The sequence below is a fragment of the Buceros rhinoceros genome, unplaced genomic scaffold (genome assembly GCF_000710305.1).
Source record: "Buceros rhinoceros silvestris isolate BGI_N320 unplaced genomic scaffold, ASM71030v1 scaffold3439, whole genome shotgun sequence".
Taxonomy (NCBI): domain Eukaryota; kingdom Metazoa; phylum Chordata; class Aves; order Bucerotiformes; family Bucerotidae; genus Buceros; species Buceros rhinoceros.
Window position 1 is genome coordinate 167,512 of NW_010429632.1, and position 26,198 is coordinate 193,709.

A 26,198-nucleotide genomic window follows, 5' to 3' on the forward strand; every position below is an offset into this window, starting at 1 on the left:
GAACGTATCCTAAAGGAAACGGGGGGGGGGGGCACTGAATGTTCACAGGGAGGCATATTGCTAAGACAATTAAATTAGTAAAATAAAAATAAATTAGGCAACTAGTTAGTGGAAGATTTCCAGGGCAAGTAACAAATGTAAAGCTTTAAAGCTTCAAACTATGGAATGAACTTGATTTCTTTGATTCAGGGGGAGAAAAAGAAAAACACTGGCATCTGAGCAGCTAGATACATACACGAGCCACTGGACTGTTTATCGTAATAGCAAAACTAATTGTGCAATGACTCTTACTGCAAAATGCTGTGAACACACATTTCATCTACTTTAGTGCTCTATTTTATGAAAAATGTGGCCCACATTCCTCTTCCAATATATGGATCCCCCCCCTTCAGATACTTTGATTATGTATTAGTGTGACCTACTGAAGTTGAGAGAGTAATAGCAGTTTAAAGCTGGCAGCAGAGAAATGAGCTTCAGGTCCATTACTCTTAGTTATATTCCAGCAAGAAATAACTGACAAGTTTGCCAGTACATCAAATACGTGCTGGCTGCTGAGCTGCGGTAAAGGCTGTGTTTGCAGTTTTGATGGCACCAGCACTTCCAGCCTCTTGGAGGGATGAGCTGGAAGAGAAGGGCAGCTAAGTCCTCTTCCTCCTGTCAACACGCCTAAGCCACAGCCTCCCATCAAACACAGCAGGATTCAGATCACACCCAGCATAGAGGCCTCTTATGGGGCGTGTGGTGGATAAGGGACAATTTTTTTCCACCAGTGCAAGAAAATCTATAGCACAGAGTTTGCAGTAGAAACTCAGCAGTCACCCATATTCAGTCGTTTAGCATGACATGGTCCGGGTGAAGAGCAGCCCCTTGCACTGGGAGAGCAAAGGCTTCCCTGCTGCTGTATGTGGCTAACAGGAGCCAGCACCCACATCACCCTCTGTGACCACAAAGGCATCGCAGTGAGAGTCATTTAAAACTCATCAGTTATCAGCAAAGTGCAGGAATCCTGGACATGTGGTTATGACGGCACTCATAAAACAAACCTGGCAGGATATTAAGGAAGACCTCTTCAACGGGTTACAACAATCTACAGTTACAAAACAGGCAAACCGCGGCTTTGCAAAGAGCGATATCACAGTGGCTCAGCTGGTTTGGGGAGCTGGCTACAACAGACTGACCTCATCCGTGGTGGCTATGGAGAGGGGAGGACAGGGAGAGGTATTCTGGCGATACAGAGGAAATGAAAGTAACATCAGATGAGACAGAAAAGTGGTTGCACATTTCCCTTCTTCTGAAATGTTTCTCAACTGAAGAGAAGAAACTGTGAACAACTGCTCAACTGGTGCTTTATCTGAATTCATAGAACGCTTTGGGTTGGAAGGGACCTTCAGAGCTCATCTAGTCCACCCCCCCTGCAGCGAGCAGGGACATCTTCAACTAGATCGGGTTGCTCAGAGCCCCGTCCAACCTGACCTTGAATTGCATGAATATGGAAGAAGATGAATGGACACATAAAAGTGACATTGTAGATGAAACGAAAGGAGTTGAAAATTTCAGAGAAGAGACTCAAAAAACATAATGCAAACTATTACCTACATTCCTTTTTGTCACAAAAAGCAAACACAGGTTGACTGACATCATCTTAGAGTTAAAAGGTCTTGAAGATCTATTCTGTTTTACTCCAGTTTCATGCTTACCTCATTAGCACAGTTTGAGAGCATCCATGGAGAGTATTAATAATGTGACTAATATCTGTCAAGATATGCTGGGTTCTCAGGCATTTTAATGGACCAATTTATATGATTTTCCCATTAATTAAAAATTTTGCATTGTTTATTCCATGTGGAATTGACAAAACCAGTGGACAGCTAAATCCAAACTTTCAGGGACAGAAGGTGAGATCTTCAGAACAGCCATTCTCATGTAAATCCACACATACTACATTTTCAAGTGTTTATGCTTTTATTTAAATAGTACATGAACATCCCAGGTTCTTCTTTTTAAGACTAGTATATCTGACCAGAGCTGATGTTTTCACAGCAATTTACTGGATCTATAATTTTAAGAAGTGTCCTAGACATCATTAGCTGACTGAAGGAGAGACTCACAATTACATCACTCAGACAAGGTATCGCCGCTGACTAATTCTGCAACTGAGTTAAGTGCCACTGAATTAAAGTGATGTGGTTTCTCACAAGAAGTAATTCTAAAAAAACCAAGTCCTAGCATTGAAATCATGAAGGCCTGGAACATAGCACAGCCTTTGTGCTCTCCCTCATACATATCCAAGGAGAGATTCACCTCCTTTAATAAAATCCTGACCACAACCTACCTGCAGAAGATTCCCAACATTCCCCAATCTACATCAAAGCTTATGAGTAAGGACAGCACAGGGAAGGTGTGACTGAGGTGCACACTACCATCGCCACGTAACCTTCACCAACACTGCAAGAGGCTCCTGTTCTACAGTCAAACAGATTACCCCGGGCAGTCATGTTTCCACAGCTCTTGGTATCACTATTTGCTCAGTTGAAGCTAGGACCCCTATGCCTTTTACTGCCATGATTAAAAAATAGGAATACACAGTACAACGAACATCAGAATCCTGTTATTTATATGATCTGCCAAAGTTCTGATTGCCCTGAACTTAATGGAAAAACTACCGGTGACTTCGATGAGGCCAACGTTTTATTAGACGTTGCGCACTGCTATTGTTTCATTATGCTCATTGCTTCTGTTGGGAATGCAACAGAAATGAAGAACGTTATATTTAAATCAAAGCAATCTGAAATAGGGCAGGTGTTTAAAAATACCTTAACCACCTACATAGCTACTGAGAACTAAAATATTAATATGGAGAACATAAATGCATACAACTAAAACCAAACAATGCAAAGCAAAACAACCACGTCTAGATGAACTGACAGGACAGAAAAAAATTGATTAATTTCAGATGAACCAAATTAACTTACAGGCACGGTGAAGGAGAGGTGTTTCAAGTATTGGAGATCATCTGCAGCTTCATCTGCTGTATTTAGGCTATTATGGTTTTGCAGAAGAAAGCAGACTCCTCGTGCCTCCCTGCTCTACTCTTCTGCAAGTCTGGCTTATCCAAAGGGCTTGGCCAAAACTCTCCTTTAAAAACCAGTTGCCTGCCCACTGGTTAACAGTGGGTTTGAGACTCTCCTTGCCAAAATCATCACTGGGCCTGAACGTCTCTCCCTAACATCTGTCAAATTTTGATGAAGCTCTGTGAGGGACTAGTGTTCCCCACATGCACCATCTAATATAGACTTCCCTGGTGACACCCTGGTAGCCAAAATCTAACTACAGTATGACTTTTAATTAAGTTCCATTTCAGTGCTGATGGATATTCAGGGATTTCAGCACTGCTTAGTGTCTTAAATAGTATGAGCAGTTAAAATAACTATTCTTTGAACAAAATAAAAAAAGCTTCCAAATGGAAAAATGTTTTTCCCTTTTTCAATCCAAAATGTGGTATTTTCACACTGGGGTAGCAGATGCTCTTTATTGCATTTTGTGGATTTCAGTTTTAAGATTCCATGGTGCACACTGCCTCCAGGTGACTCTGTATCTAACCCTGTTCTCCCAAGTGGACCATGTACCAGAGAGGGATTTTGTTGCTACTGTTTTAATTTGGCATGCTCTAGAAGTCAAATATTTAAAATGAGATTGAGCTGATCCTAAATCAAAATACTTCACTTTGATTTTATAAAACACTCATCTTGACTAGCAAAAATACTCTTTTAATGGAAGATTTCTGGCCAATTCCACCGGCTAATTAGTCTGCAGGAAGGGAGGTAATAAAAAAAACCAAAACAAATCAATGCCAGGTCCCTCCACAGCAAACGATGAAAACTAACACCTTTCTTCCTCTTTTCTTGCCCAAATAAAAGAAGGAAATATTTCCATAGAACTTACTTGGAGAAACCCTGGAGAGAGGCACAAGCCAATTTCAAAAGCATCAGCCAGAACTGATGCAGAAATGTCCTTATCTGCTCTCTTCCACCTCTGTGCATTTCTCATTTTGGCAATCTTAATTTACGTTCCACAGATGATGCCTTAAGTGAAAATTAATACTACTCCTTAATGATTAAAGTGATTAGCCACCTTGCACTTGCTCAGTGTGCAGCTGATTAATTAAGTACATTGATCATAGAGAAAAATAAACACTGTAGGCAATGTGTAGACGTTAGCTTGCAAAGTGACTGTCTTTGGCACCATCTCACATTGCTTGCACACCAGGCATGCATTTAACTTGAAGATTATCCCTTTCAAGGTGGTTCTAACATAGGAAGGAGATGGAAACTTTTGGCAGTATCCATTGCTCTGAAAAGAATCTCAGACAAACGCAAGTACCCTATGTTAGCATCTTTCTGATTCCGAAGGAATTGTACTTGGAGGCTATTTTATAGCCAGTATAAATCAGTGCATCCTCCTGAAGAGACCAACATCAGTGGAGCAACGCCAGCTCCAGCTGTATAGATGGTGCTAAGCATCAAGCCCCAGAACTTGCTAAGCTTTCAGGGTCCAGATCTCTCACAATGGGCTTCAGCAAAGCAGTTAGCATAGCATCTTTCAGTGTGAGCAATCCAGTTTTCAGCTGCAAACACAGGTCTGTATGTGACACAAATCATTTCCCCTTAAGGCACTCACACCTCCTTCCCAAGCTGTGGCCTTCTGTGCAGAAAAAACCTCTTTCTATGCCCTCTGGCCACATGAAATAATCCAGAGGAGAAACAGTCTTCAAATCCTTTTTGCGGTTCCATCTTTTTAATTGAGTTGAAAGCTAGAAGGCTGTGATAACATCCATGACTACAAAACGTTTTATCTTTCATCAGGTAAGAAGACACTGACATCTCCTCTACATGGCACCATGGCTATGTAGGAGGGAAGAGGATCTGTACAGTCATTTTATTTAGACTTCCGTACGTGAGCACCACTGCAACATACACCTGCAGAAACAGTTACTGCTGGGAGCAGGGGAGGGCTGTTTGCAGGATCCCATTATGCTTTCCAAGATGTGAAGCATTTTCTGTAGGTGACAAACCCAAGTATACAGAGAACCTTGTTTGTCTGGCACCATCTTGTTTCCAGCCTTTCAGATGTTCAGAGAAAAAAACAGAAGGCACAAACCAGAGAGATGAGCCCAGAAGCTGATTCTGCACAGAATAACAGAAAAAAAAAAAAATAGCCAAGCCTGAAACAGAGAACTCCATTCTCTTCCCAGTAACTTCTAAGTTATGCCAGTGAAAATTCCTTGACTTGCACGTCCTGAAAGATCATCTTCTAAATGCTAAAACCAGTCCCCTAGCTGCCAGAAGCCATCTGAGCAGCATAAAGGCCCAAGAGAAGGCCATCAGTGTTGGTTGCTAAGGCACCATCAGCCTGGCATTTAAACAATTCATCCATCCTTCTGTCCCGGCCAAAGAGAGGTTTCATTTTGTCTCAACCATTTCTTGATGAAACTTCTGCCACACTCTCCTTTAACAGCACCCATCAAGCAGTGTGTTAGTAGAAGGAGGTATTGTGAAGTTATCCCACGTTTGGGCTGATCATTTTTAATTGTTATGCCAGTGTTTATTTTAGAAAATCTATTAGCAAAAAACCCAACTGCAAAGCAACATCAAACAAACAAATGAAACCAACCAACCCCAATCCAATTAGTGATGTGTTGAAACATCTGAAACAGTTTGATCTGTTCCTTATTTTTTTGATAATGTGTTATTTCAACACTGCAATTAAAAACAGGTACAAGCAACAATGGCCAGCAGAGTTTGCCCGTAAAATACCTTTGATGTATTAGCAGTAAAGGTTTATCAAAATTAAATGTCTAGTGCACGTGCTCAATAACCCTTGGTAAACGCAGAAGGAAATGGCAGCGTCACTGTCTCAGGCTCTTTTGAAAACCATGCCACAGGAATTTGGTCTCATAAAGTTAACAAATCATTCACTGACAGCAGGCAAGTATGAACCTGACTCTCTTACGGTTTGGCTTTATGTTCCCTGTGGATCCCCTGGGCTGATATTAATGACACTGGGAGCTTTTCAAGGTCTTCAGAGGGTTTCCAACAAATTTCGGTCTTGGAAGGGCAACGTTTTTCTCACCACCAGTTATATGTGAACTCAATTTGACTTGGGCAAATTACATCAGCTGGGATTTCTGTGGGGCAGATGATCATGGTCAAAGCCGCATGGTTCAACAGATGTCAATGGAGCTTTGTCAACTTACAAAATCCCACAACTAGGCCCCAGTGATTTTTGTGGAGCTACTGCTGATTTATACTGGTACCTCATTGAGATCAGGCTCATGGCCTCCAGAACAATTTGCCGGTCCTTTCAGTAGCATTCAGGGAGGCCAAGATATACTCAGAAATTCATGCTAGTGAAGGAAACGCAAACTTTCTTAAAGAAAGATTCTTTATGCTGTTGCTAAGCTTTGCTGCACGTATTGCAGTGTATAATTTATTGCCTCTACTATTTCTTACTCCTTTCATGGTTGTAAAGATTATTAAATGCTGGTTTTGCTCATCCAGCAAACATTTCACTGCTTATGTGATAAGATAATTATTCCAAAAATACGTTTCTCTTTTCCTCTCAGCAAGGTGGGGGCAGCTGGTACCACATTAGCTGGTGACAAGCTAGGAAACGTTGTGTGAGCTTTGCACTTAGAGATGTCACCGAAGTGGGAAGAGAAGACAGGTAAGACCACGTGCTCTTCACATTTGAATAAGAAATGATAGATGACAGAAAACTTCAATGAACCATGGGGTGACTCCAGAAAGTCCTTCCTCATTCCTTACACCGGGTCTTTTTTGCTCAGTAAATCCTTTCCTGTGTACAGCTGTAAGGACCTTGGAAGAGAGAACATAAGGTTGTTCCGTGAAAACACATGTTACAGAGAAGATAAGACAGAAAGTTAGGGGAAGGACAGCAAGGAAGCACTGCTGAGACAACCACATGCTTGCCTGTGCACATGTTACATCAGTGTAATCCCACAGATTTCAAAATCTTGTTTCTTATCTGAGGATGTTTTGTTACTGTCTGTTGCTATTACTAAGCATTGTTGTTTGATTCTCATTTTACATGGTCAAAGGTTAGGGCTGGGCTGGCCACTAGATGAATGCCGGATGCTCTCTGCTAGCCCTTCTCCCTTCAAAGAGAAAGGACATAAGGGAGAGAGACTTACAGTTTGGAAAACTAAAACAGCTTTAATAAAAATAGTAACAATGAAAGGAAATATATACAAATACATACAAACCCGATACCAAACCCAACCCCTCTGATGGCAGTCATGTCACTGTCACCACTGATGCTGTGGACAAGCACTGGGGAAGGCCCAGACTGGACTCAGCAGCAGATGGGAACCAGGTTCAGGAGCTGGATTCCAGAACTGGGTTCAGGAATGCACAGATTGGGATCAAAGGCAGAACAGACAGAGCCCTCCTCAGACACAGACCATTGCAGAGGAGAGCTGGACCCTTGTGATCCCTCAGCTTTGTCCTGAATATGACGTCTGTGGGATGGAACACCTTGTTGGTCAGCGTAGGGTCACCTGTCCTGTCTGCTCCCCCCCACAGGTGCAGCCTCTCACTTACTGCACCCCCACCTGGGACACAGGGTTTAGCTGAGACCTTGGTCTGCACAGGAGCAAGTGTGAGCCAGAGCCTGTCTCTATCCCCGTCCCTGGCAGTAACTGTGAACATCAAACGTTATTGCTGCTAGAAGCAGACACTGTCTGCAAAAATACACCGTTACCTTCAGAAAGTGCCATCACTGAGGAGAGACTGAGCTGAAGAGTGAAATCACTGAACAGAAGGAGTTCTGTTCTAACTCAAACCAGGACATACATGTTGTAAAAAAGTTACCTATTCACAGTCACCCCTGCTTTTCCTGCAGTAAACGTTTGTCGTCTTCTCTTTCTCTCCCCAGTTCTTTTTTTTAAACCAGCTTTCTGCCTCAGGCACTTCAGGCACTGAAACCAGCAATTTTTTACTCGTGGCCTGAGTCTCTTGGTGGGATCCTGACTTTTTTCACTCTTGCTAATCGGGGACAAACCCATTTACATGAGATGATCAGCTCCCTGCTGCTGTAAACGGCAGAACGCAGCTACGCTGACCTTCACCAGCAGGCACCGGCCAACTATGAAAGCACCACACCACAAACCAATACGAGAGAGATCAGCTTATGTTTCTGCTGTGGCACAACAAATCTCCATTTGCTCTCTTAGGTTTTTCTTTAAAACAACATACATCACATACTGCTGCTGTTCTCTTTTATTAAGCTTAGCTAGTATGCAGACCTTGTTACTTCACTTTTCCTTCTCACTCAGATGTTACGCCTTGGAGAAGTCAGCCCTGAAAATTGCTGGCTTTGTATATAGAGGCTGAGTTGAAAGAAAACCATGGAGTATATTAGGGTTCAGCTTTTCATCAGTTCATAATGAAGGGTACTCTTTGTGGGCAAAAAATAATTTCCTGAAGGCTGAACCTCTGCAGGGTTTCCAAGGCTTGGAAGAAAATATGATGTTTGACAATGAGTTTCTCTGCATTTGTAGTGCAGAATGGAAAATTCCAGCTTTGCCATAACCCCCTGACCCCAGAAAAGCAAGTAGCTACACGGCAGCAAGCTGGGAGAGGGTGCTGGGAGCACCGTGAGCAGGCACACTCATTTCCATGTATATAAAATGCCTTAAAAAGATAAACAGATGATTCAAACAGTAAAGCTCAGAAACTGCAAAGAAAAATATGGATAGAAGTGCACTCCATATGATAGGTCATAGTTCAGCTATTATTAGGAGAAAATACAAATTGGATTTTTCTTTAGAAAGCTCTTCCTCTTCCTTGACCTCCACTTTGTCTAAATGCTAACCCCCATTAAACTATTCAAGCAAGAAAACCAGCAAGTCAAAAACATAAAAGCCAAACGAAATTGAGTATCCAACGCCAAGTTTTTAGACTTGAAAATGCTCATGTGTCAAAAACATCACCTTTGGGAGACTTTCTAATCGCTCCTCATTTTCCAAGCAAGATGTAAAGGCATTGCCAGCATATGCAGGCGTTTATACACTTGAGAAAGATAAGCCGTAAGCTTTTAATTTCCTAAAAATAAATATAAATTAAGAGAAAGCTGCCCCAAAGAGCAAATGGATGAAAAACCAGGCATGGGGTATATAGGTATTGCACAAAGGTGACTGCAATTGCTATGTCAGCCTGAAGCAGGCTGACGACTCATTCCTTAAGAGACTCATTTCATTGCATTTTTATGTCTAAACTGATGTTTTCTTCGCCTGAATTTAAGTCTTTGTCTTCAGTTCATGCCCAAATTAATACCTACTGGGAAAAAAGGCCCCCCGTGGTCTCTGAGACACAGTAGATGCTGTCAGAGCAGCATCTCCTAGGAGCTGAGGAGGCCTGCGCAGCCTTGCAGCGAGCGGAGGAGAGGAGGCAAAGGGCAGCTGAACCAAGCCCTGCAGCCACTGTGCGGTACATGGGCGAGGGAGGAGACTGCAGATTTTAGCAGCGGGAGCAGGAGTCACCTTTGCCCTTCAGCCAGCCACCTCTCAGACACAGCAACTGCAGCCGGCTCTGTGTGAGCAGATGCCAGTACCTCTTACCAGTTACCAAGTTCTGTTACCAGTTACCAAGTACCAAGTTTTACTGGTTCCCTTGCATATAATGTGGTCATTTATCAGCATGTTTCCTTGCTGCATCCACTGGTATATTCAGCATGGAATTTAAAGTGAACCTGAGGCAATAAGGATGTTCTATACAAACTCATGCTTTTTTTTCTGGTTTCTTTTTTTTTTTTACCCCAGTGCTATGACAGCCTAGAACCACAGATTTCGTGTGGTAGCTCACAGTTTTGTATTTCTGTATTAAAACCATTGGGGTGGTATCTCTAAGACTATGATCTTTCAGATGGGGTTTCTGCTGCTCCTTTAATGATTCTTACCAACCATTTGTTCCTCAGCCTTTTCTCCCCTGTGCCTGGCTGTTGATCTGCCCTGCACAAGCCATGCCTAATTCTGCGTTTTGCACTGCACAACCATCCTTAGTCCCCCCACAGACCGATCATGGCTCCACTACTGGACTGCTCCTTGCTTGGACAAAGTCATTCCTACACAAACCTTTTCAGATTCTCATCTCAAGATCAGACTCGTCACAACACAAGTCTTCCATGACTGCTATTGCAGGTTTGTTGTACACATGCCCAGACAGCTTTTCTTCACCATTTTCATCCAATATTTCTTTTCTGAACTCTCAGATTTCTCTCCAGCTCCACTATTTTCTGATTTCTAGCATCATGACTGTGCATTGCCGTTCTTTGTGTCATTTTCCATTAATATCCAGAATATTTACTATTGCCATTCTAAAGACAAAACATTTCTGTTAAGCCTGACAAATATTTATCCATATTTTTAGAATTAAAAAAGAAAACACTGTATTACTGAGAAATCTATTTTTGTTTTGGGGCATGATCCTAGGTTTGCTGTTAACAACTGAACTGTTCCTATCTGACATTCTATCAGACATGGTGTACAGCCTTTCTGTTTGTTTATTTGAAACATGATGTCTAGAACCACAATATTCCCACACACTTTGTCCATGCCTGCTGCTGAAAAGCGAGTACAACGTGTGTGCTTTGCCCAGGTCATATGCTAGAACACACACAGAGCACAATTCCTGCAAACAAAAAGGCTGCCTCTTACAAAGTCTGTATTTGTACCGGCCTGTGGGAACATCCTACTGAGTCACTGCTCTTGGGAACGAATTCTGCAGTGGGGGCACAGGGTTTAATTAGCTGCTCTTAAGTTACTAAGCCAGTTCATAAGGAGTGAAACTGTCTGTGGCTCTTTATCTCTGTGGTCAGCTATTTCCCAAATTCCTCATCCAAAGTAAACACCTTCTATACCCATTTATTCTCTACCAAATGTGCTTTTTCTACTTGCAACAACAAAGAGATTTTTATCCTGTGTGTTATTACTTTCCAAACTGCAAGTGTGTAAAAACAATTGTCTTATTCTTTCTCATTTTGGATCTGTTCTGTCTAAATGGCTCATGTTTTTACCAAAATTTTCAGTTGTTCTTTTCATTTAAGTGCAGTTGGGAACGAAACCACATTGCTCAGCTGAAGAAGACTGGGCTTCCCTCAGGAAACCCCTGACTGCTGGAGAACAGCAAGACCCAAAGCAGAGATGCTGGAGCAGCCCCAGCAAGGAGCCACAGCTTCTTGTCACCCAGAGCCCACCAGACCGGTACAAGCACAGTGCGACAGCAGCATCCCACAAAGGCAACCGACCACCCATGGCTCCTGGGAGCCCTCGTAGATGCCTGGAGACAGGAGTTAGTGTCAGCAGGGGTTGGGAAGAGCCTGGAAGAATTAGGAAAGATAAAAATCCTCTCGTCCGGAGGTCTGAAGGCTGAGGTAGGTTTGAGGAACAATCAATTGACACAGCATGTGCTGCGAATACACAAACTGCTCTACACACACTTTGAAGTGCTGGATCAAATCACTTGTTACAAAGAAACTAAACTGTTTCTGGAGGTTTCAAAGGCTAATACGTGCCTTGCCACAGTCCACAGCTCCGTGTCCCTCCAAGTGACAGGTGCATTCTGCATCTTAATAGCAGCATTAAGAGCCAATTCCCCAGTTACTCATTTCTGTCCTAAATCCAGTATTGCAAGCTGAAGCTTATTTAATGTGAGACAGCACCGTCGCTCCTCCACAAAGAGCCTTGTCACCTTTCCTTGCACAGGCAGGCAGTCCCATTTTTAGTCTGCTTCTTTCCATGCAAAATGTATCCTCTATAAGATCAGCAGTTCAGCTGTACTGCTGTTCCACTCATTATTTAAAGTTTTGTAGCAGAGGGACTACAACAATAACAAAATTCACAGTTTACAGAAAAGGTCAGCGTGTACTTACGTAATTTGATGCAAGATCAGGATGCAGATAATCAATCCCTGCAATAAGATAATGACAAAACAGAAACCAAAGGTTAAGAGTTTCAAAAACTATTTTCTAATGATCACAGAACAAAACAAGATTCCTTTGCAACCCACAGCAGAATGATCACGGCAATAATGCAAGTGCTTGAAGTGAGACTTCAGTAATTAAATGTGGACTTTTAAACTGGTGTACCACTTCTGATGCACTCCCAGCTAGGAGCTTTCAATCATTTATGATGTCAAAATCCAGGTTCCAATCAAAAAGGTGAGCTCAGTGACAAAATTTATTGACCTGTTCTGTAGGCTACATCATATTTGCTTATTAAGATTAGTTTAAGTCACAATTTATCTTCATGCAAGTTCTATCTTCTCAAAGCAAATCAAAACTAACAAGACAAGTGGGCACTGGATCAGTACAAGACATAAAAAGGAGTATTTTAAACACTGAAAATGGTAAACTAAGGAGACAGAAAATTACCTAAACTAGAGTTGGGGAGAACACTAAGCCAAACGCTTTGGACCAGTTTAGCAAATCCCTGAGCACAGGCTCCGCGCCTTGGTAGTGCGCTCAAGACTGTAACAGGGCAGTGGTGTGGAATACACCCATTCTAATGCATGGTGTATTTCTGTGCATGTGAAATACCCAAATCCCAGCAGATGGTGCAACAGAAGCAGCAAATCTACACTCAGATGGGATAAACTGACCTACTAAATATCAGATGGGATAAACTGACCTACTAAATACCAGATGGGATAAACTGACCTACTAAATATCCAGCTAAAACACACAAAGAAATGGCCACCAATCTCATGTTACATTTTGATCATGACTCTGCCTCATGTGTCCAACCACCACGCTGTTACATGCTCAATTTTATCTGCAGGAAGAATGTCATATTATCACGGTTGTTCTGATGAAACAATTACCTCTCATTATGTAGGGTCCTTAGCACTAGATCTGCATGAAGAGACCCTTCGATCTGAGGAGAGCCTTGCTGGTCCAAATGGTAGATGGACCACGAAAGTCTCAATGAAGACTCACGTTATTCAGGTGCTCTCTTCCAGAGTTACTGGAAGTGAATATAAGGCAAATTACCCCGTATCTGATGGGTCAACAGCTTTATTTGACCTGAAGCTCAAATAGTTTGTCATCATCCTCATCGCAGTCATGCCAGCTATTCTGAAAGCTAAGTCCTGCCTTTGTATGATCAGTGAAATTGTGATTTCTCATGACAACACATGGCAGATCATCTCTCACATGTGATTGATCTCAACATACAGATGTCTCAGTCTACTTCCACAAAACCTTGTCTTAGGAGTAAGTAGATGAGGAACAGAAATACATGAGGACAGATCTCAGTTGAGCCTAGAAAGTGTATGTGGATCCAGATATTTTAGTTATTTATTTTTAATATTATTCAAACACTGTAAACCAAAAACATTAAAAATTTAGCCTTAAGAAAAGTGCTGACAGATTGCACAGAATTCCTGTACTTCAGCAAGGAACCACTGAGTTCATCTTCATCTTCCCCAAACTCAGTCTCCAATCAGTAATATATTTAATATGCAGGTCTTTATTGATGTTCAGCATGAAAGTGTTTAATTTTTTCAGCTGTCAAGTATGACTTGGAGAATAATGTAACCCAGAAAATGTTTTCTTAAGTACTTTTTGCACAGCAATTACGTTCCCCAATCAGTGCCTACAGAAGTCAAGGGAAGTCTTTCCTTTGGCCTAATGGCCATTATAGTGTGCCCTGGAAGATGTGCGAGTGATAATTGCAAAGTACTTTTAATGCTTGCATATCCACGCTTCAACATCCCTAGTGAAGTCTATAAAATATTTTCCCTGAAGATCTCAAAGTCTTTATGGAGGCTGGTTGTCTCACCACTCCAAGCAATCCATTATTACTTTTTAAATCTTTTTTGGACTGTGATTACATGGAAAAAGCTACTTAAAATATTAAATTAGCACTCGGTCTTCACTTACCATCATCCATAATTCCTATGGTTACTCCCTTTCCTGTGTATCCTAGCTCCCACGCTTCAGCTACATTAAGGTCAAGTCCAGGAGTCCCATCTGCTTGACCAGTGTTAATCTAATACATCAGTGAAAAAGAAGAACAGCTTTTTTTACTCGACAGACACATTTCCACAGCCACTGAATTGTGCTTTATGTCTTTGCATGTATCTTTGGTATGGAAAATATATCCCATCTACTTTGGAGTGCACATCTGTACATAATCATATCTACTGCAATAATGCAGCAGTTAAAAAACAAGCAAACCAAAACCCAACAAAGCCAACAAACCCAACCCTGGCTACATTCGCTTCTTTGTGGTTTGTCAGATTTGGTAAAACACTGACTCTTTTGGACCCAAAAGATTTCTACCCTACATGAGCATGTCAGGGCAGTGGGTCAATTCGGAAAGAGAAAGGATTTTAGAGAGGACTTCTTTACAAGCCGGAAATGCTTTTTCCTTGAAAGCAGGGACCTACTGAAATTCATGACCACTGGTTTGACAACCCAGTTAACCCTTCTCTAAGCAGGAAGGTTCACCAGATGACCTTCAAGGGTCCTTTCCAACCCTGTGAGCGATTCTGTGGGTCTGTGATACAGGCGATCCCCTGTATCTTCAAGCATTACTCATGTTCACAACCTCATTTGCAAATTTCTCAAGTTCTGTGGGAAAACTAATACAGCTTTTACTGTTCCAGATGCAAAAATCTTCAATTTTGTGTCAGACACATCTCATTTCAAAACACATTTTTGTGTACTTTATAATCTAAAAAATGCAGAGCTGTCTAGATTTTTTTTTCATCACTGCAACATGTCGATTGAAGTACCAGGAAGAAGTGAATTAATTCACACTTTAGTTTATCATCTCATCAAGGATGAAGACCCATCCATGTTAATGTGCCCTCATTCATCTGAAAACTGTTGCCTTAGGAAATAAAAACAGCCATATCAGATGGATTTATAGAACATAAGAGATGGATTAAAGGAAAAGAGAATAAGAAACACTGTTGTTAAGCAAAAGACCCTTCCTACATTACCAAGGCAGTAATGCACTTAGGTAGTATTTCATCATAAACAGGTTGCAACATTAAAACTCACCAAAATTACTTTGTCAACTTTTTAAAAAGAAAAATATCATTTTGGTTACTTCTATGTAAAAATTTAATTTTGCTTTTATGACTAAAGACTTCTCCCTATAAAATACGACACATTAAAAATGAACCAATTTAGCACAATATTAATTTCTTTTCACATTAGCTTAAGCCAAAATTCATCAGTTTTCAGCTGTTCTGCTTTTGACAGAAGAAAACCAATTAATATTCAAATGAAGAGAAAAACCCGAACTTTTCTAGCCAACACACTAGAACTTTTTGTTATAATTCTGTAACAATATTTTACCTGGCAACAGCTCAAAGACACGATTCATATGCAGTTTTAGGGGTCACATCAGCACACCATGAATACCCACAGGACACCAATACAGTTCTCTTTACAGTTCTCTCTTCTAAGGGTCTTTCCGTTGACTGAAATGAAATTTAGCTCTTGAAATGTGCTGGGTCTTCCCAGCATAGAAGAGGTAAAGCTAAAAACGACAGGATAGAGCCTTGGATTCATTCTCAAGTTCTTGCGACATATTTGGAAAGAACTCTTGCAAAACATTCCATCAGCACAGACGGCTCGACCACCAGTTACTTAGATATGATCACTGTGATCTTCTTTCTAAACTTACCAAGTACCATTGTTTCGTAAATAAAGGATCATTCATGTTGATGTCAATGTCATTGATGTCTCTATATCCTCGCTTCCTTCTGCTGAAGCCTTCCTGTTGCACAGCTTTCCTGACCTGCAAGAGTTAATTTTTACATCTTTAGCTCAACATTCTTAACCACATGTATAAAGATTTTTAAGTCTTGTTTTAGACTATGTGGGGAAGCGACACCCAGAAGCGACCTCTCTGGAGCAAAGATGCCGCTTGAACGTGTTTTAGACACCCAACAACCCATGTAAGAATGAGCCCCTGTCCAGGCATCCTTATTATCATGGATCTTCTTGCTATACTTTTTCATTGCCACCAAAATCAAAACACTGTTGTTATTAGAAGCTAAAATTATTTAGCTAAATCCCAATATGTCACTGTTCCAAGCTGCAGACATCTGATAAAATGAGGATGCAGGTCTCAACCACGCATTTACTTTTCCAGATTTTTCTCCAGGGCACTTTCAGAGAGTATTAAATAGCCTTGCCTGCCAAAGAGATTTGCAGGGAGAAAAAAAAAAAAATCTGGTGTTGTGCGCTTTCATCATACTCCTGAGGTTCTCATAAACATGTCTTGTAAAACGATCTACTTTCAGGGATTATCCTTGCAATAAATAAGTGATAAATAAATACACTGGTAAGAAAAACTAAATGGCAAAAAAGCCACTAAACTGACCACACTGACTAAAGCGCAAGATACAGAAATACTGGTTATGAAACACGAGTAGTTTTTTAGAGATCCTTATCTTTATTAACAGTAAATCCACAAAAATATTTAAGTAAGCACTGCAGAAAATGAAAAGACACACAAACATCCTCAGAGGCAGTAAGTACAAATGTCAGACCATAATCATCGTATTTGAACCCGTGTAAAAGAGCACTCCCAATGGAGACCACTGAATGGTTGTAGTTGGAGTTATCACACGTACCAACATATTCTCAGACCTTGCAAAAGTGCTGTCAGGTTTGGCAAACTCTTTTTGTATTCTTTAGCCTAACAGCTGGAACCAAGTTAGCATGCAGAGTCCCACCATTTAATTAAAAGAAATAAAAATTAGCAATATCTAGCCTTCTTGATCAAAGCGGAATGCTTAAAACCATAAACCAAGTACACCTGGAGGTGCAGCAAGAAGGCAGGAAGACCCCTTTTCCATTTCCTTAGGCATTTCCTTGAAAAAAGTGCATGGTTATTTAACTAAAAAAATCTAGTAACTCAGGGAACCACTTCTACATGTGTGGCTTTGGCATTTCTGATTAAGAATACGTATACGGAAGTTTCATCGCTGTATCGCAGTAACTCATATAGTGGCAGCCAAAATCCACAGAGGAGAAATTCATCCAAAGGCTAAAGCGGATCTAAGGTCAGCTGAGTCATTCTTGGAGGTGTCCTTCTGTCTCTGTTAATTAAAGCAGAAGCCTCAAAAGACAGCGCTCAGTGAGGTGCTAAGGGCGAGATGAAACTGGGATCTAACCAACAGGGGTTAGAAGCTATTTTCTTCACAGCTATATTGCTTCATTATAACCCTAACACAAATTTACAGTGTGCCCTGAAAAGGCAGTAACAAAAGTTTTTAAAAATCTGCTAACTCCAAATGATAAAATACTGAACTGGTAGGTGCTTTCATTTATACGTGTGTTCCCATTACTTCTGTAGGTTCATTAAAAGCGGAGTGGACTGAAAATAAAGAAAAAACCTGACACAAAACAAGCTGGAAAGAGGACAGCGTTTAAGTAGGACCCATACCAGGAGCAGTTAGTGGCGCCAGCTAGCAGTACAGAGTGAAGAAAGGTATAAGCACACTGTTTGATACCTTTAAGATAAGGCTCAGTGATGCCATGGAGACAACAGAGCAATCACCTGTCATTACGCCTTCCTCCGTTACCACCCCTGCCTCCCTGCTTGCGACTGCAAACCCCGAGCTGTCACCACAGAAAATAATTATGAACAGAAGCCAACCCTCACTTAGAAAAAAAGATTTCATGCGCTTGTTCTCCCACACAAGCTTGCTGGCTCTGCAGGACCGGCTGCATTAAGGCACTGAATTAGAATTCGGTACAAAAGGATTTCTACTAATTAAAAAGCAATGCTGCAGAGCCCTGGCTTTTCTTTAAGACAACCTGGAGGAAGTGGGAGAGCAATTTGCAGAAAGAGCACAAGCTGGTTTTCCTCTTCAGGATCATCTCATTTGTCTGATTTGTTCCATCTTCACAATAGAACATAATTTATTTTTTGGGTTGTGTTGTATTAATTATATTATCATTTCCTGAAACAAGGAAATGTGCTCAAGGAGGTATGTAAACCCCTCTGAACTAAAACCACTCCGTAGGCTGCTTTCTGAACATTTCACATGGAGAAAAGCCGTATAGGATGTTACCATCCACAGATGTAACAGTCTCAGAAATTCTATAGCCTCTTTTTCTCTACAGAAACAAAAGGGTTTTCCTCACATTCATAAATGATGGAAACTCATACAAATCACATCCAGAAAAAATGAGGCACTTCTGTCATGAAATGAGCTGAAAGGTTTGGGTAAGGCCTTGGTACCTTCTCACTTACACAAGCTACAAACTGCCTCATTCAGTCGCCTTGTTTAAGCATCTCAGCCAGCAGGAGGTAAGAACTTGCCTTTCTCCTGATGAAAATGTGTCTAGGAAGCAATGATCCCAAGATCGCATAACATCTGTACATCCAGAAAATGCCCCCAATAGAACAAACCTTGAAAAAAACAATGCAAATCCAATCATTTGAGCGGAGAACTGCCCATTTAGGGCTGCAGATAGCTGACTCCAGAGAATCCTAGTCTTCTTGCCAACTGGGTATCTACATTTGAAAAAATGATGGTTTTCCAGAGCTGGGAACTCACGCTTTCCTACCTAATCTAGATCAGGAGAGGGACCACATCTGATTCTGCTTCTATCTTAGGGTTTTCTTCGTAAAGAATAGCAGGTCTCCCTGTGACATCAGTAACGTAAATGCATTAAGTATCACGTTGCAGGAAACACGTTTCGAAAATACCTACAAGGGAGAGTATCTTTGCTTGTGCAACAGTAGAACGTCATTGGAAAACAATCTGTTCTTTTAACAGCCATAATCCCATGTACTTGTGTCAAGTTCAGACCTGGAATCCAGCCCTCACGATGCACAATGGAACCTCGCGCCATCTTTTAAATACTTGTTTCTCTAACTGAAGCAGGAAAAACAGTGTTCGTAAGACTCAGGCTTCTGATAATAGCATCTCAAAAAGACTGGAGCCTGTGAAGCATGATACTTATTTGAACCTAGTGAAGGAACAAGATTTTCTTTCTAAAATAGCATGAATTTTACTGTTGCAAAATTAGGCTTATTTATCAGCAATAATAGCCTTCTGTTTATTTCATCCTTAATTAATTTATTCCCTTTTTCAACACGATTAAGGAACAAGCAAAATCTGAGCATCTACTATTATTAGCAAGTGACTAAATCATGTAAAAGTTACTGGCTGTGTTGTAATCAGAATAAAGGTTGTGTATCAAAGAAGCCCATGGATGGTAAGATCTTTACAAGGAAAAAAAATTTCAAGTATTGATTTTTAATATACTTGTACTTATGCATGGTGCATAAAGTCACTTGGATGATAATAAAGCAGCAGGATACTGATGCAGAACAAATTAACAAAATAATCAATTGAGTGCAATAGTGCTCCGGAAGGGGCAGAAACCGCAGCACTCTAACTGTGCTCTATGCTCCTATGAATGCCAAGATAATCAGCTCCTCGTTTTGACAGAACAGGGTTAATTGTACTGGTGAGCTCCTGCAGTTAAACGACTCTGTTATATTGAGCATAAATGACAGATTTAGTAAATTATACCAGCGGGTGCACAAAAGTGGAACAGTACATACAACCCCAACCTCAAGAATCCAGAGCTTCAGAACAGGGGAATTCGGGCCAAATTCCAGGGGAAAAAGGCAGTTCCACTGATGACATCTAGCAGGCATGGCTTTTTTTTTAAAAAAACACAACAGTGAGATGATAGACCAAAGGCAGGAGTGGTTCTTTTTTCTCTAAAGCCCCAGGGTCCACACAGGTCTGTTCCTAAAGGCGAAGGAAGAAGTTGGAAACTGATCACCTGTATTTTTGAAGAAGTCAGGCTGGTGGTGAAGCTTAGGCCTCCTGAATTGTGCAGAAGACCAGTCTCCCACAAAGACAGTTTGGAACAGTGTGCCCAGATCCACGAAGGCATCGTCAAATAAACCAACTCCAGCTAGTGGAAAGCTGTCCTGACTGTTGCTATCATTAATTTCTGACATCCAAAGAAACGTGGTGGCAACAAAAGACAGAGACAGAAAAGTTCCAGTGAGCCAGTGATCTGCGCACCTAATCATCTTTACAAGAATGGCGTATCATGCACCTACAGCAGCTTTTTGGGGTCTTATCCATTAATGACAACCTCTCTGCTCCTAAAGCCCATACAGAGTTAATGAGTGAGTGTGTCTTTCTCACCTCTGATTTCTAAATAAACACAGAGGCGTTTAATTTTACCATCCACCCCATCCACATAAGACAAACGATAGATAGATAGATACTGATATACTGATCCCATTCACGGAGCACACACTCATCACCGGGATTGTCCAACAGCTGCTTGCTGGTAAGCTCTGAAGATGTCAGAAAGAAGTACCCACCTCACATTCTTCTACATTTTTGTTGAAGTCCCAAAGCAACCAAGTTCTGTGTGATTTTGCTACAAAGTAAAAGCAATAGCGCTGACTCTCCTCCCTAGCAAAAAGAAACTACAGAGCTACTTGAACTGTAACTGAAGACAGATGAACCAAACAAAACTGAATCACTTTTAAATGATATTGGGGACAGCTCATGTCCGCTGTCGACCTGATAACCTGGGGTGGTGAGGCTGCTAGATTTTATCCAGCCATGGCCTTGCAGAAAATTGATGCCTTTGGTCTTGACACAGCTGGATCCATCTGCTTGACTTCAAACTTTCTGAGCCTGTTTCGAGGCCCAGAAAAAATGAGCAGGCATACCAGGGAGCTTGTGAGCATCACTGACCATCCAATAGTTATTCATCAAATGACAACTGCCCAAGTAATCTATTAACTTTCGAAGGTTCTCATGGATCTCCCATACATCGCAAAAGTCCCTGATGTTAACTGTAGGTGTCTCTGGTGAATTATTTCTAAGTCTCCAAGTGCCTCTTCCACCTGTATCCATCAATCCCTGGGGAGTTTTCTGTACAGGGTCTCTTTCCCCCAGGCTATCTTGCCACTCCTTGGTAGGTGCAGTTAGAGTCAATACAGCAAACATGTAGCAGTAGGTAAAGCACAAATCCTTTGAAACTTTAAAGTTCATAAACACAACCTTCCCTGCCACTTCTAAACAAAGGACAGAGGAAGAAATTTTTTTTCAATTTGAAAAATTTCATTAAAGTAAAAATGCATCTCTTTCCATTAGAACACTGGTACCACCCATTTTGTACATTTCTAAATGGCTATTTTTACAATGACAAGCATGAGAATGCTGTGGTTTCTAGGACAAGTCACATCCATTGTAAAATACGTCCATTTTCCATCGTTCTTAGCCATCCCTTTACTTTTGTGTTTTGTTCCTAGTTGAAACAGTTTCAAGAGACAGGAAAAACCTGGTGGTGTTTTTACTTATTGCACTTAGTCAGATGTTCTGGACCGCTTCTAATTTCCCACTTTCTCTAACCAGCCTTGCTTGCCTGCCCACGCTTGTAAGTTTATGCAGACCATCGGCAGATACTAAAGCCTCTGGCCACTTACAGTGGCCCCAGCCATCCCTTGTGAGATGTCTTTGCAGTTGCAGTTGCAGTTTTACTGGACTCCAGCTCATGCTGTTTGAACTTTTTTCCCCTCTCTCGGGACATGATATTGCAAAGCGTTACAGACCCAGCAGAAGAAAAAAAAAAAAACAAAAAAAACCAGGGACAAAATACTGCACCATTAAACTCTGACAAAGGACTGCTACTGATTGCCTTGCACAGCAAAACCTGCCATAGTTAGGGCTGCTCATTAACTTCCCTGCAAAAATCACTGAAAATCATAAGACCAGAGGTACAGCCTTTGAGGAAACCACCCCAGGAGTTCAGCATCAATCAGATAATAGTAAAATATGAAGGTGAACAGCCTGAACTCAGAGGTTCCACTCAGGCAATTAACCTTTCTTGATGGAAACACAATTTAAAGGACTTGTGCTTCAACCAAGTTCATATTAAAAAAAAAAAAAAAAAATTTAAAAATTGGTTTGCTTCTGCCTTATTCTGTGACCTTTTGTTTTCCTTAAATTAGTTCAGTGCTTGGTAAATAAGAAGCTTTCAAAAATAAAGAAGGGAGCAGGGAGGGGATCAATATTTTTGTCCATTTAGCAGGCCTCTCACAGTTCAGTGACATTCAGGAAGCACTGAGTAAAGAGACAAGGAATCAATGCGTAAGAGAAGGCTGCAGATCATATTCAACCTGCTCAGCTAAGCAATCGATAGCGCTCCTCTAGCTTCTACTCTGAAATGCAACCGAGTCATTTAGGCTGCAAGGTAAAACGAATGCCCAGTATGGATGGTCTGCACTGCAAAATGCCAATACAGGCAAACAGCAACTTTTGCTGGATCATGCCCTCTTCAAAAAAGTTTTTTTTGCTCTAGGACAGAATTTGTTAAGGGAAAAGACTGAGGCAGAGAAAAAGCCCTGGATATCCTGAATGCAATGTGCTGCCTCAAGAACAAGCAAACTGCTTCCCACCTCTGCTCTCTCCTCAGTGTGGCATGAGGGCTGGATCAGGACCTGCACTACTGCAGGCGCTGGCTGCTCTAGGAACTTATTTCCACATCTTTCACTGCTTAAACAAGCCAACAAGAGAGGAGGAGTATTTCTGCAAAAGAAGTTTCCAAGGGAATGAAAAACTGCTCCTTACTCTCCGTGGAGAAGCTGGCGTTACACTTTATAGTATGTAATGACAGAAAATTCAAAGTACCTTGTATTTCAAACAACTTCTCACCGTAAGACAGCAGGACAGTCACTTCAGTTTCAAAATCAAAGATCTCTGGAAGAAAGAAATTCCCCAGAGATGAGCTGTAAGTGCATGCATTAGTCTCTCCAGATTCACTGGAGAGACCGCAAACCACCAGGACACTTTATCAGCAGCTTGTGGGTAAATTTTGCACTTTGCTGTCACACCCGTTACATTGGGCCACAGAAATGATTAGCCTCTCCAAATCAATCAGAATAATCACCTCTCAGCACAGGTGTAAACAACAGCATGCCTGGTCACAGAAAAGAAAATTGGTCCCCATGCATGTAGAGCACTATTGACTGCAGATGCTCCCTTCTTAGCTGCAAAATTGGTTGCTACAAGTCCCAGTTTTCCCTTTTCTTACACCCCTTTGCCAAGTACTGCAGACAAACCTTTCTAAAAACATCATGCTCAAAAAAAACCCCACCACCCTCCTTTTTCTTATTCCTCAACAGAAGAAGTCTTCTCATGTAATGGTTTTCATTTATTACAAAGGCCACCATCAATCTCTGAGGTGAAACCCAGAGCAGGTCTAAGTTATACTTGCAGTCTCTCTGTGGTATAAAAGGGGCTTAGTTTTAAAAGGGAATCAGGCCCAGTTCTTCTTTCAGACTGCAAACTTTCTGGCACTGAGACTAGCTTTTGGATATATCTATGCAGTACTAAGAAGAGAAGTGCTCACATGATACTGAATCTTCTAATTTAATAATTTCCTCTTTGTCATCATTTGTGCATTTATCACTTCAGACCAGTTGTTATAACCCTGGGCAATCTTCCAGCAAAGGACTTTCCTCCTGCTCCAAAATAGCTCACTGGTGCTACAAGGCAGGAGGTAGTACAGAGACCACCTTTATATCACCTCCGTTTTAAAGATTCCCTTAGTACAGTTGCTGCTTCCGCACCAGCAATGAATATCTGATACATCCCAAGAGAACGGCACTGCTCATAGGCTAAAGATTCCTCCAACTCTGTTGAATTTAAGTTAATTTATGTCACGAAGCAAGTCTCCAGACAAGTGGGGACTGTGAGAAAATATCACTTGGAGAAAAATCTGTTCAATTTCATTTGTATTCTCCCTCACTTTAAGAAGACATTGAGGTGCTGGAGTCTGTCCAGAGAAGGGCAATGAAGCTGGCGAAGGGTCTAGAGAGCAAGTCTTATGAGGAGCGGCTGAGGGACCTGGAGGAAAGAAGGCTGAAGGAAGACCTTAACACTTTCTAAAACTACCTGAAAAGGAGGTTGTAGCAAGGTGGGGGTCAGTCTCTTCACCCAAGCAACAAGTGATAGGACAAGAAGAAATGGCCCCAAGTTGCACCAGGGGAGATCTAGCTTAGATATCAGGAAAAATTTCTTTACAGAGAGGGTTGTAAAGCACTGCAACAGGCTGCCCAGTGAGGTGGTGGAGTCCCCATCCCTGGGTGTACTTAAAAGACACGTAGATGTGGTGCTGAGGGACATGGTTTAGGGACCCTGGCAGTGCTGGCTTAATGGTTGGACTTGACGATCTTAAAGGTCTCTTCCAAACAAAATGATTCTGTGATTCTGTATGTGAAGATGCAGCTAACAGATGAAGTTATTATCTTTATCGAAGCATACCCTTGACTCACCCTGATGCAGGAGACACATCTTATAAATGTGTGAATACTTGTGCTAATGCTCAGACACAATTCCAGTCATAAAGCATCACCTGTAACAGCTTTACCTCTAACTTCACATCTTTCCCTTCCAAACACGGCAAGTTGCTTTATAGGCATTAAGTGTAGCCCAAGCGGACAGACTGCAAGTGCCCCGCAATATGCCTGTGTAGGTATGCATCATCATGTCGGGAAACTGAGCCAAAAGAGGATGAGACCTTTAAGTAAGTCTGCAGCATGTGCTGAAAATAGACTCCTGGTCTCCAAAGCGATTCTGCACTTAAAAGCTGGCTTCTGACCTGTGCTGTAACGCATCACACTTCCACTTCATTCTCCACGGCCTCCTTCCCACTCAGATTTCATCTAATAGCTCAGCATTCGCCTAGAAACATCTGCTTGGAAGAACATAATACACATTTTCTCTCATGGAATTACTGGCATGGCTTATCCCCTTCCCACATCAACCGTCAATACACCATAATGTCACACTCGTTGAAGAGCCGCGTGCTGCTCTGTCCTTTATGTGATTTATTTTGCTTTCTGCGTGCACTCCTTTTCTAAACGCCTCCGAAGTCAAAAAAACATTTTTATACAGCTGCCCCCCAGGCCCAGGGACAGCAGTCAGCCGTGGTAGCAGCGGTGGGAGCTGTTTGGGGCTCGTCTCATGCAGTAGGGCTTAGAGCTCTTCAGCTTCCTCTGCTGTTTACGGCCCTTCTGAGCAGATGGGCCTCGCTGGATTCCATGGCAGTGAAACGTTTTCATACAAAACTGTTGCCAGAATCTCAGCTGAAGAGCAGCTTCCCAGAATAAAAACTGTATCATGGCACTAGGAGGGAGGGAAGGCAGACTAATGTCAGTGCCGTTGTCCTACGTACCTGCATGAACCAAGCTGAACACCCATTGGATTAAACTTCATTTAAGAAAGCCTGAATAAAAACAGTCACCCAAAACTAGCTGTGGGACCTCAAAACCTGGACTCGTGGGGTGACAGTGAGGAAAAGGGTAGCTCCACCATGCAGAGTCCGGGCTTTCTCAAAACTGGGTTCAGAAAGGGCACAAGAGCCTTTTGGTTTCCTTTTCTTGGCTGCACCCCTGCGAGTGCCCTACAGAAAACATCCTTCTCTTTTGTAACCTGTTCTGCACTGTCACTGCTTAACACCATTTTCCTCTCCCTCCTTCTTCTGCTCTGTGAACAAATGATGCAGTTGGAATTTGGGGAGGGCACCTCCGCAAGAGGCATCTATGTCAGTCAGCGTGGAAGAGAGCACCCCTGCGCTGAGAGAGGAGACCATCTCAAATCGCCACTGGCTCTTCGTGCGGCATCTCCCGCGGTCTGTTCTGACTCAGGTCCCTGCTGCACCACCCAGGCCGGTTGCTAGCACTGATTGCCACCCACGGCTGTCAGCACCTCCCCAGCCAGGTGGTAACGACATCTGCAGAAGGTCCATTTAGCTTTAATAAAAAACAAAGCCTATTTTTACAAAGCTGCCTGCCTAGAGTGACATAGCAACAACTGCCAAAAAGTCTCAGCTTATTCTAATATTTCAAACCTGTAATACTTAAACTTCAAGGTTCACATGAGTGGTAGAGATGTATTAGTGAGCCTTTCCTGTCCATTTTTAACGCCTTCAGAGCTCTGTGGCTATCTCAGTGGAAATGAGATACAGAATTGCAAACCACTGATCTTCCTAAAGCACTGTCCCGTGGGAACTACATGGGCTGTACAATGTCTTCTCTCAGGAAATTTCATAACTAGAAGCCAGACACAAAACAGAAGCCAATATTATGACAGAGGAAAAAC

The 26,198-nt window shown here is 41.8% G+C and overlaps 1 protein-coding gene across 1 annotated transcript in view; it reads right to left on the reverse strand.

Moving 5' to 3' along the window:
• PCSK2 (proprotein convertase subtilisin/kexin type 2) overlaps window positions 1-26,198 on the reverse strand; it is a gene marked incomplete at its 5' end in the record, with an annotated part of 82,928 nt that overhangs the window by 38,196 nt on the left and 18,534 nt on the right. The window contains 3 exons of the mRNA XM_010142693.1: window positions 11,947-11,984; window positions 13,957-14,065; window positions 15,716-15,829. Coding sequence (XP_010140995.1) covers window positions 11,947-11,984; window positions 13,957-14,065; window positions 15,716-15,829 — 261 coding nt within the window. The remainder of the gene's footprint in view (window positions 1-11,946; window positions 11,985-13,956; window positions 14,066-15,715; window positions 15,830-26,198) is intronic.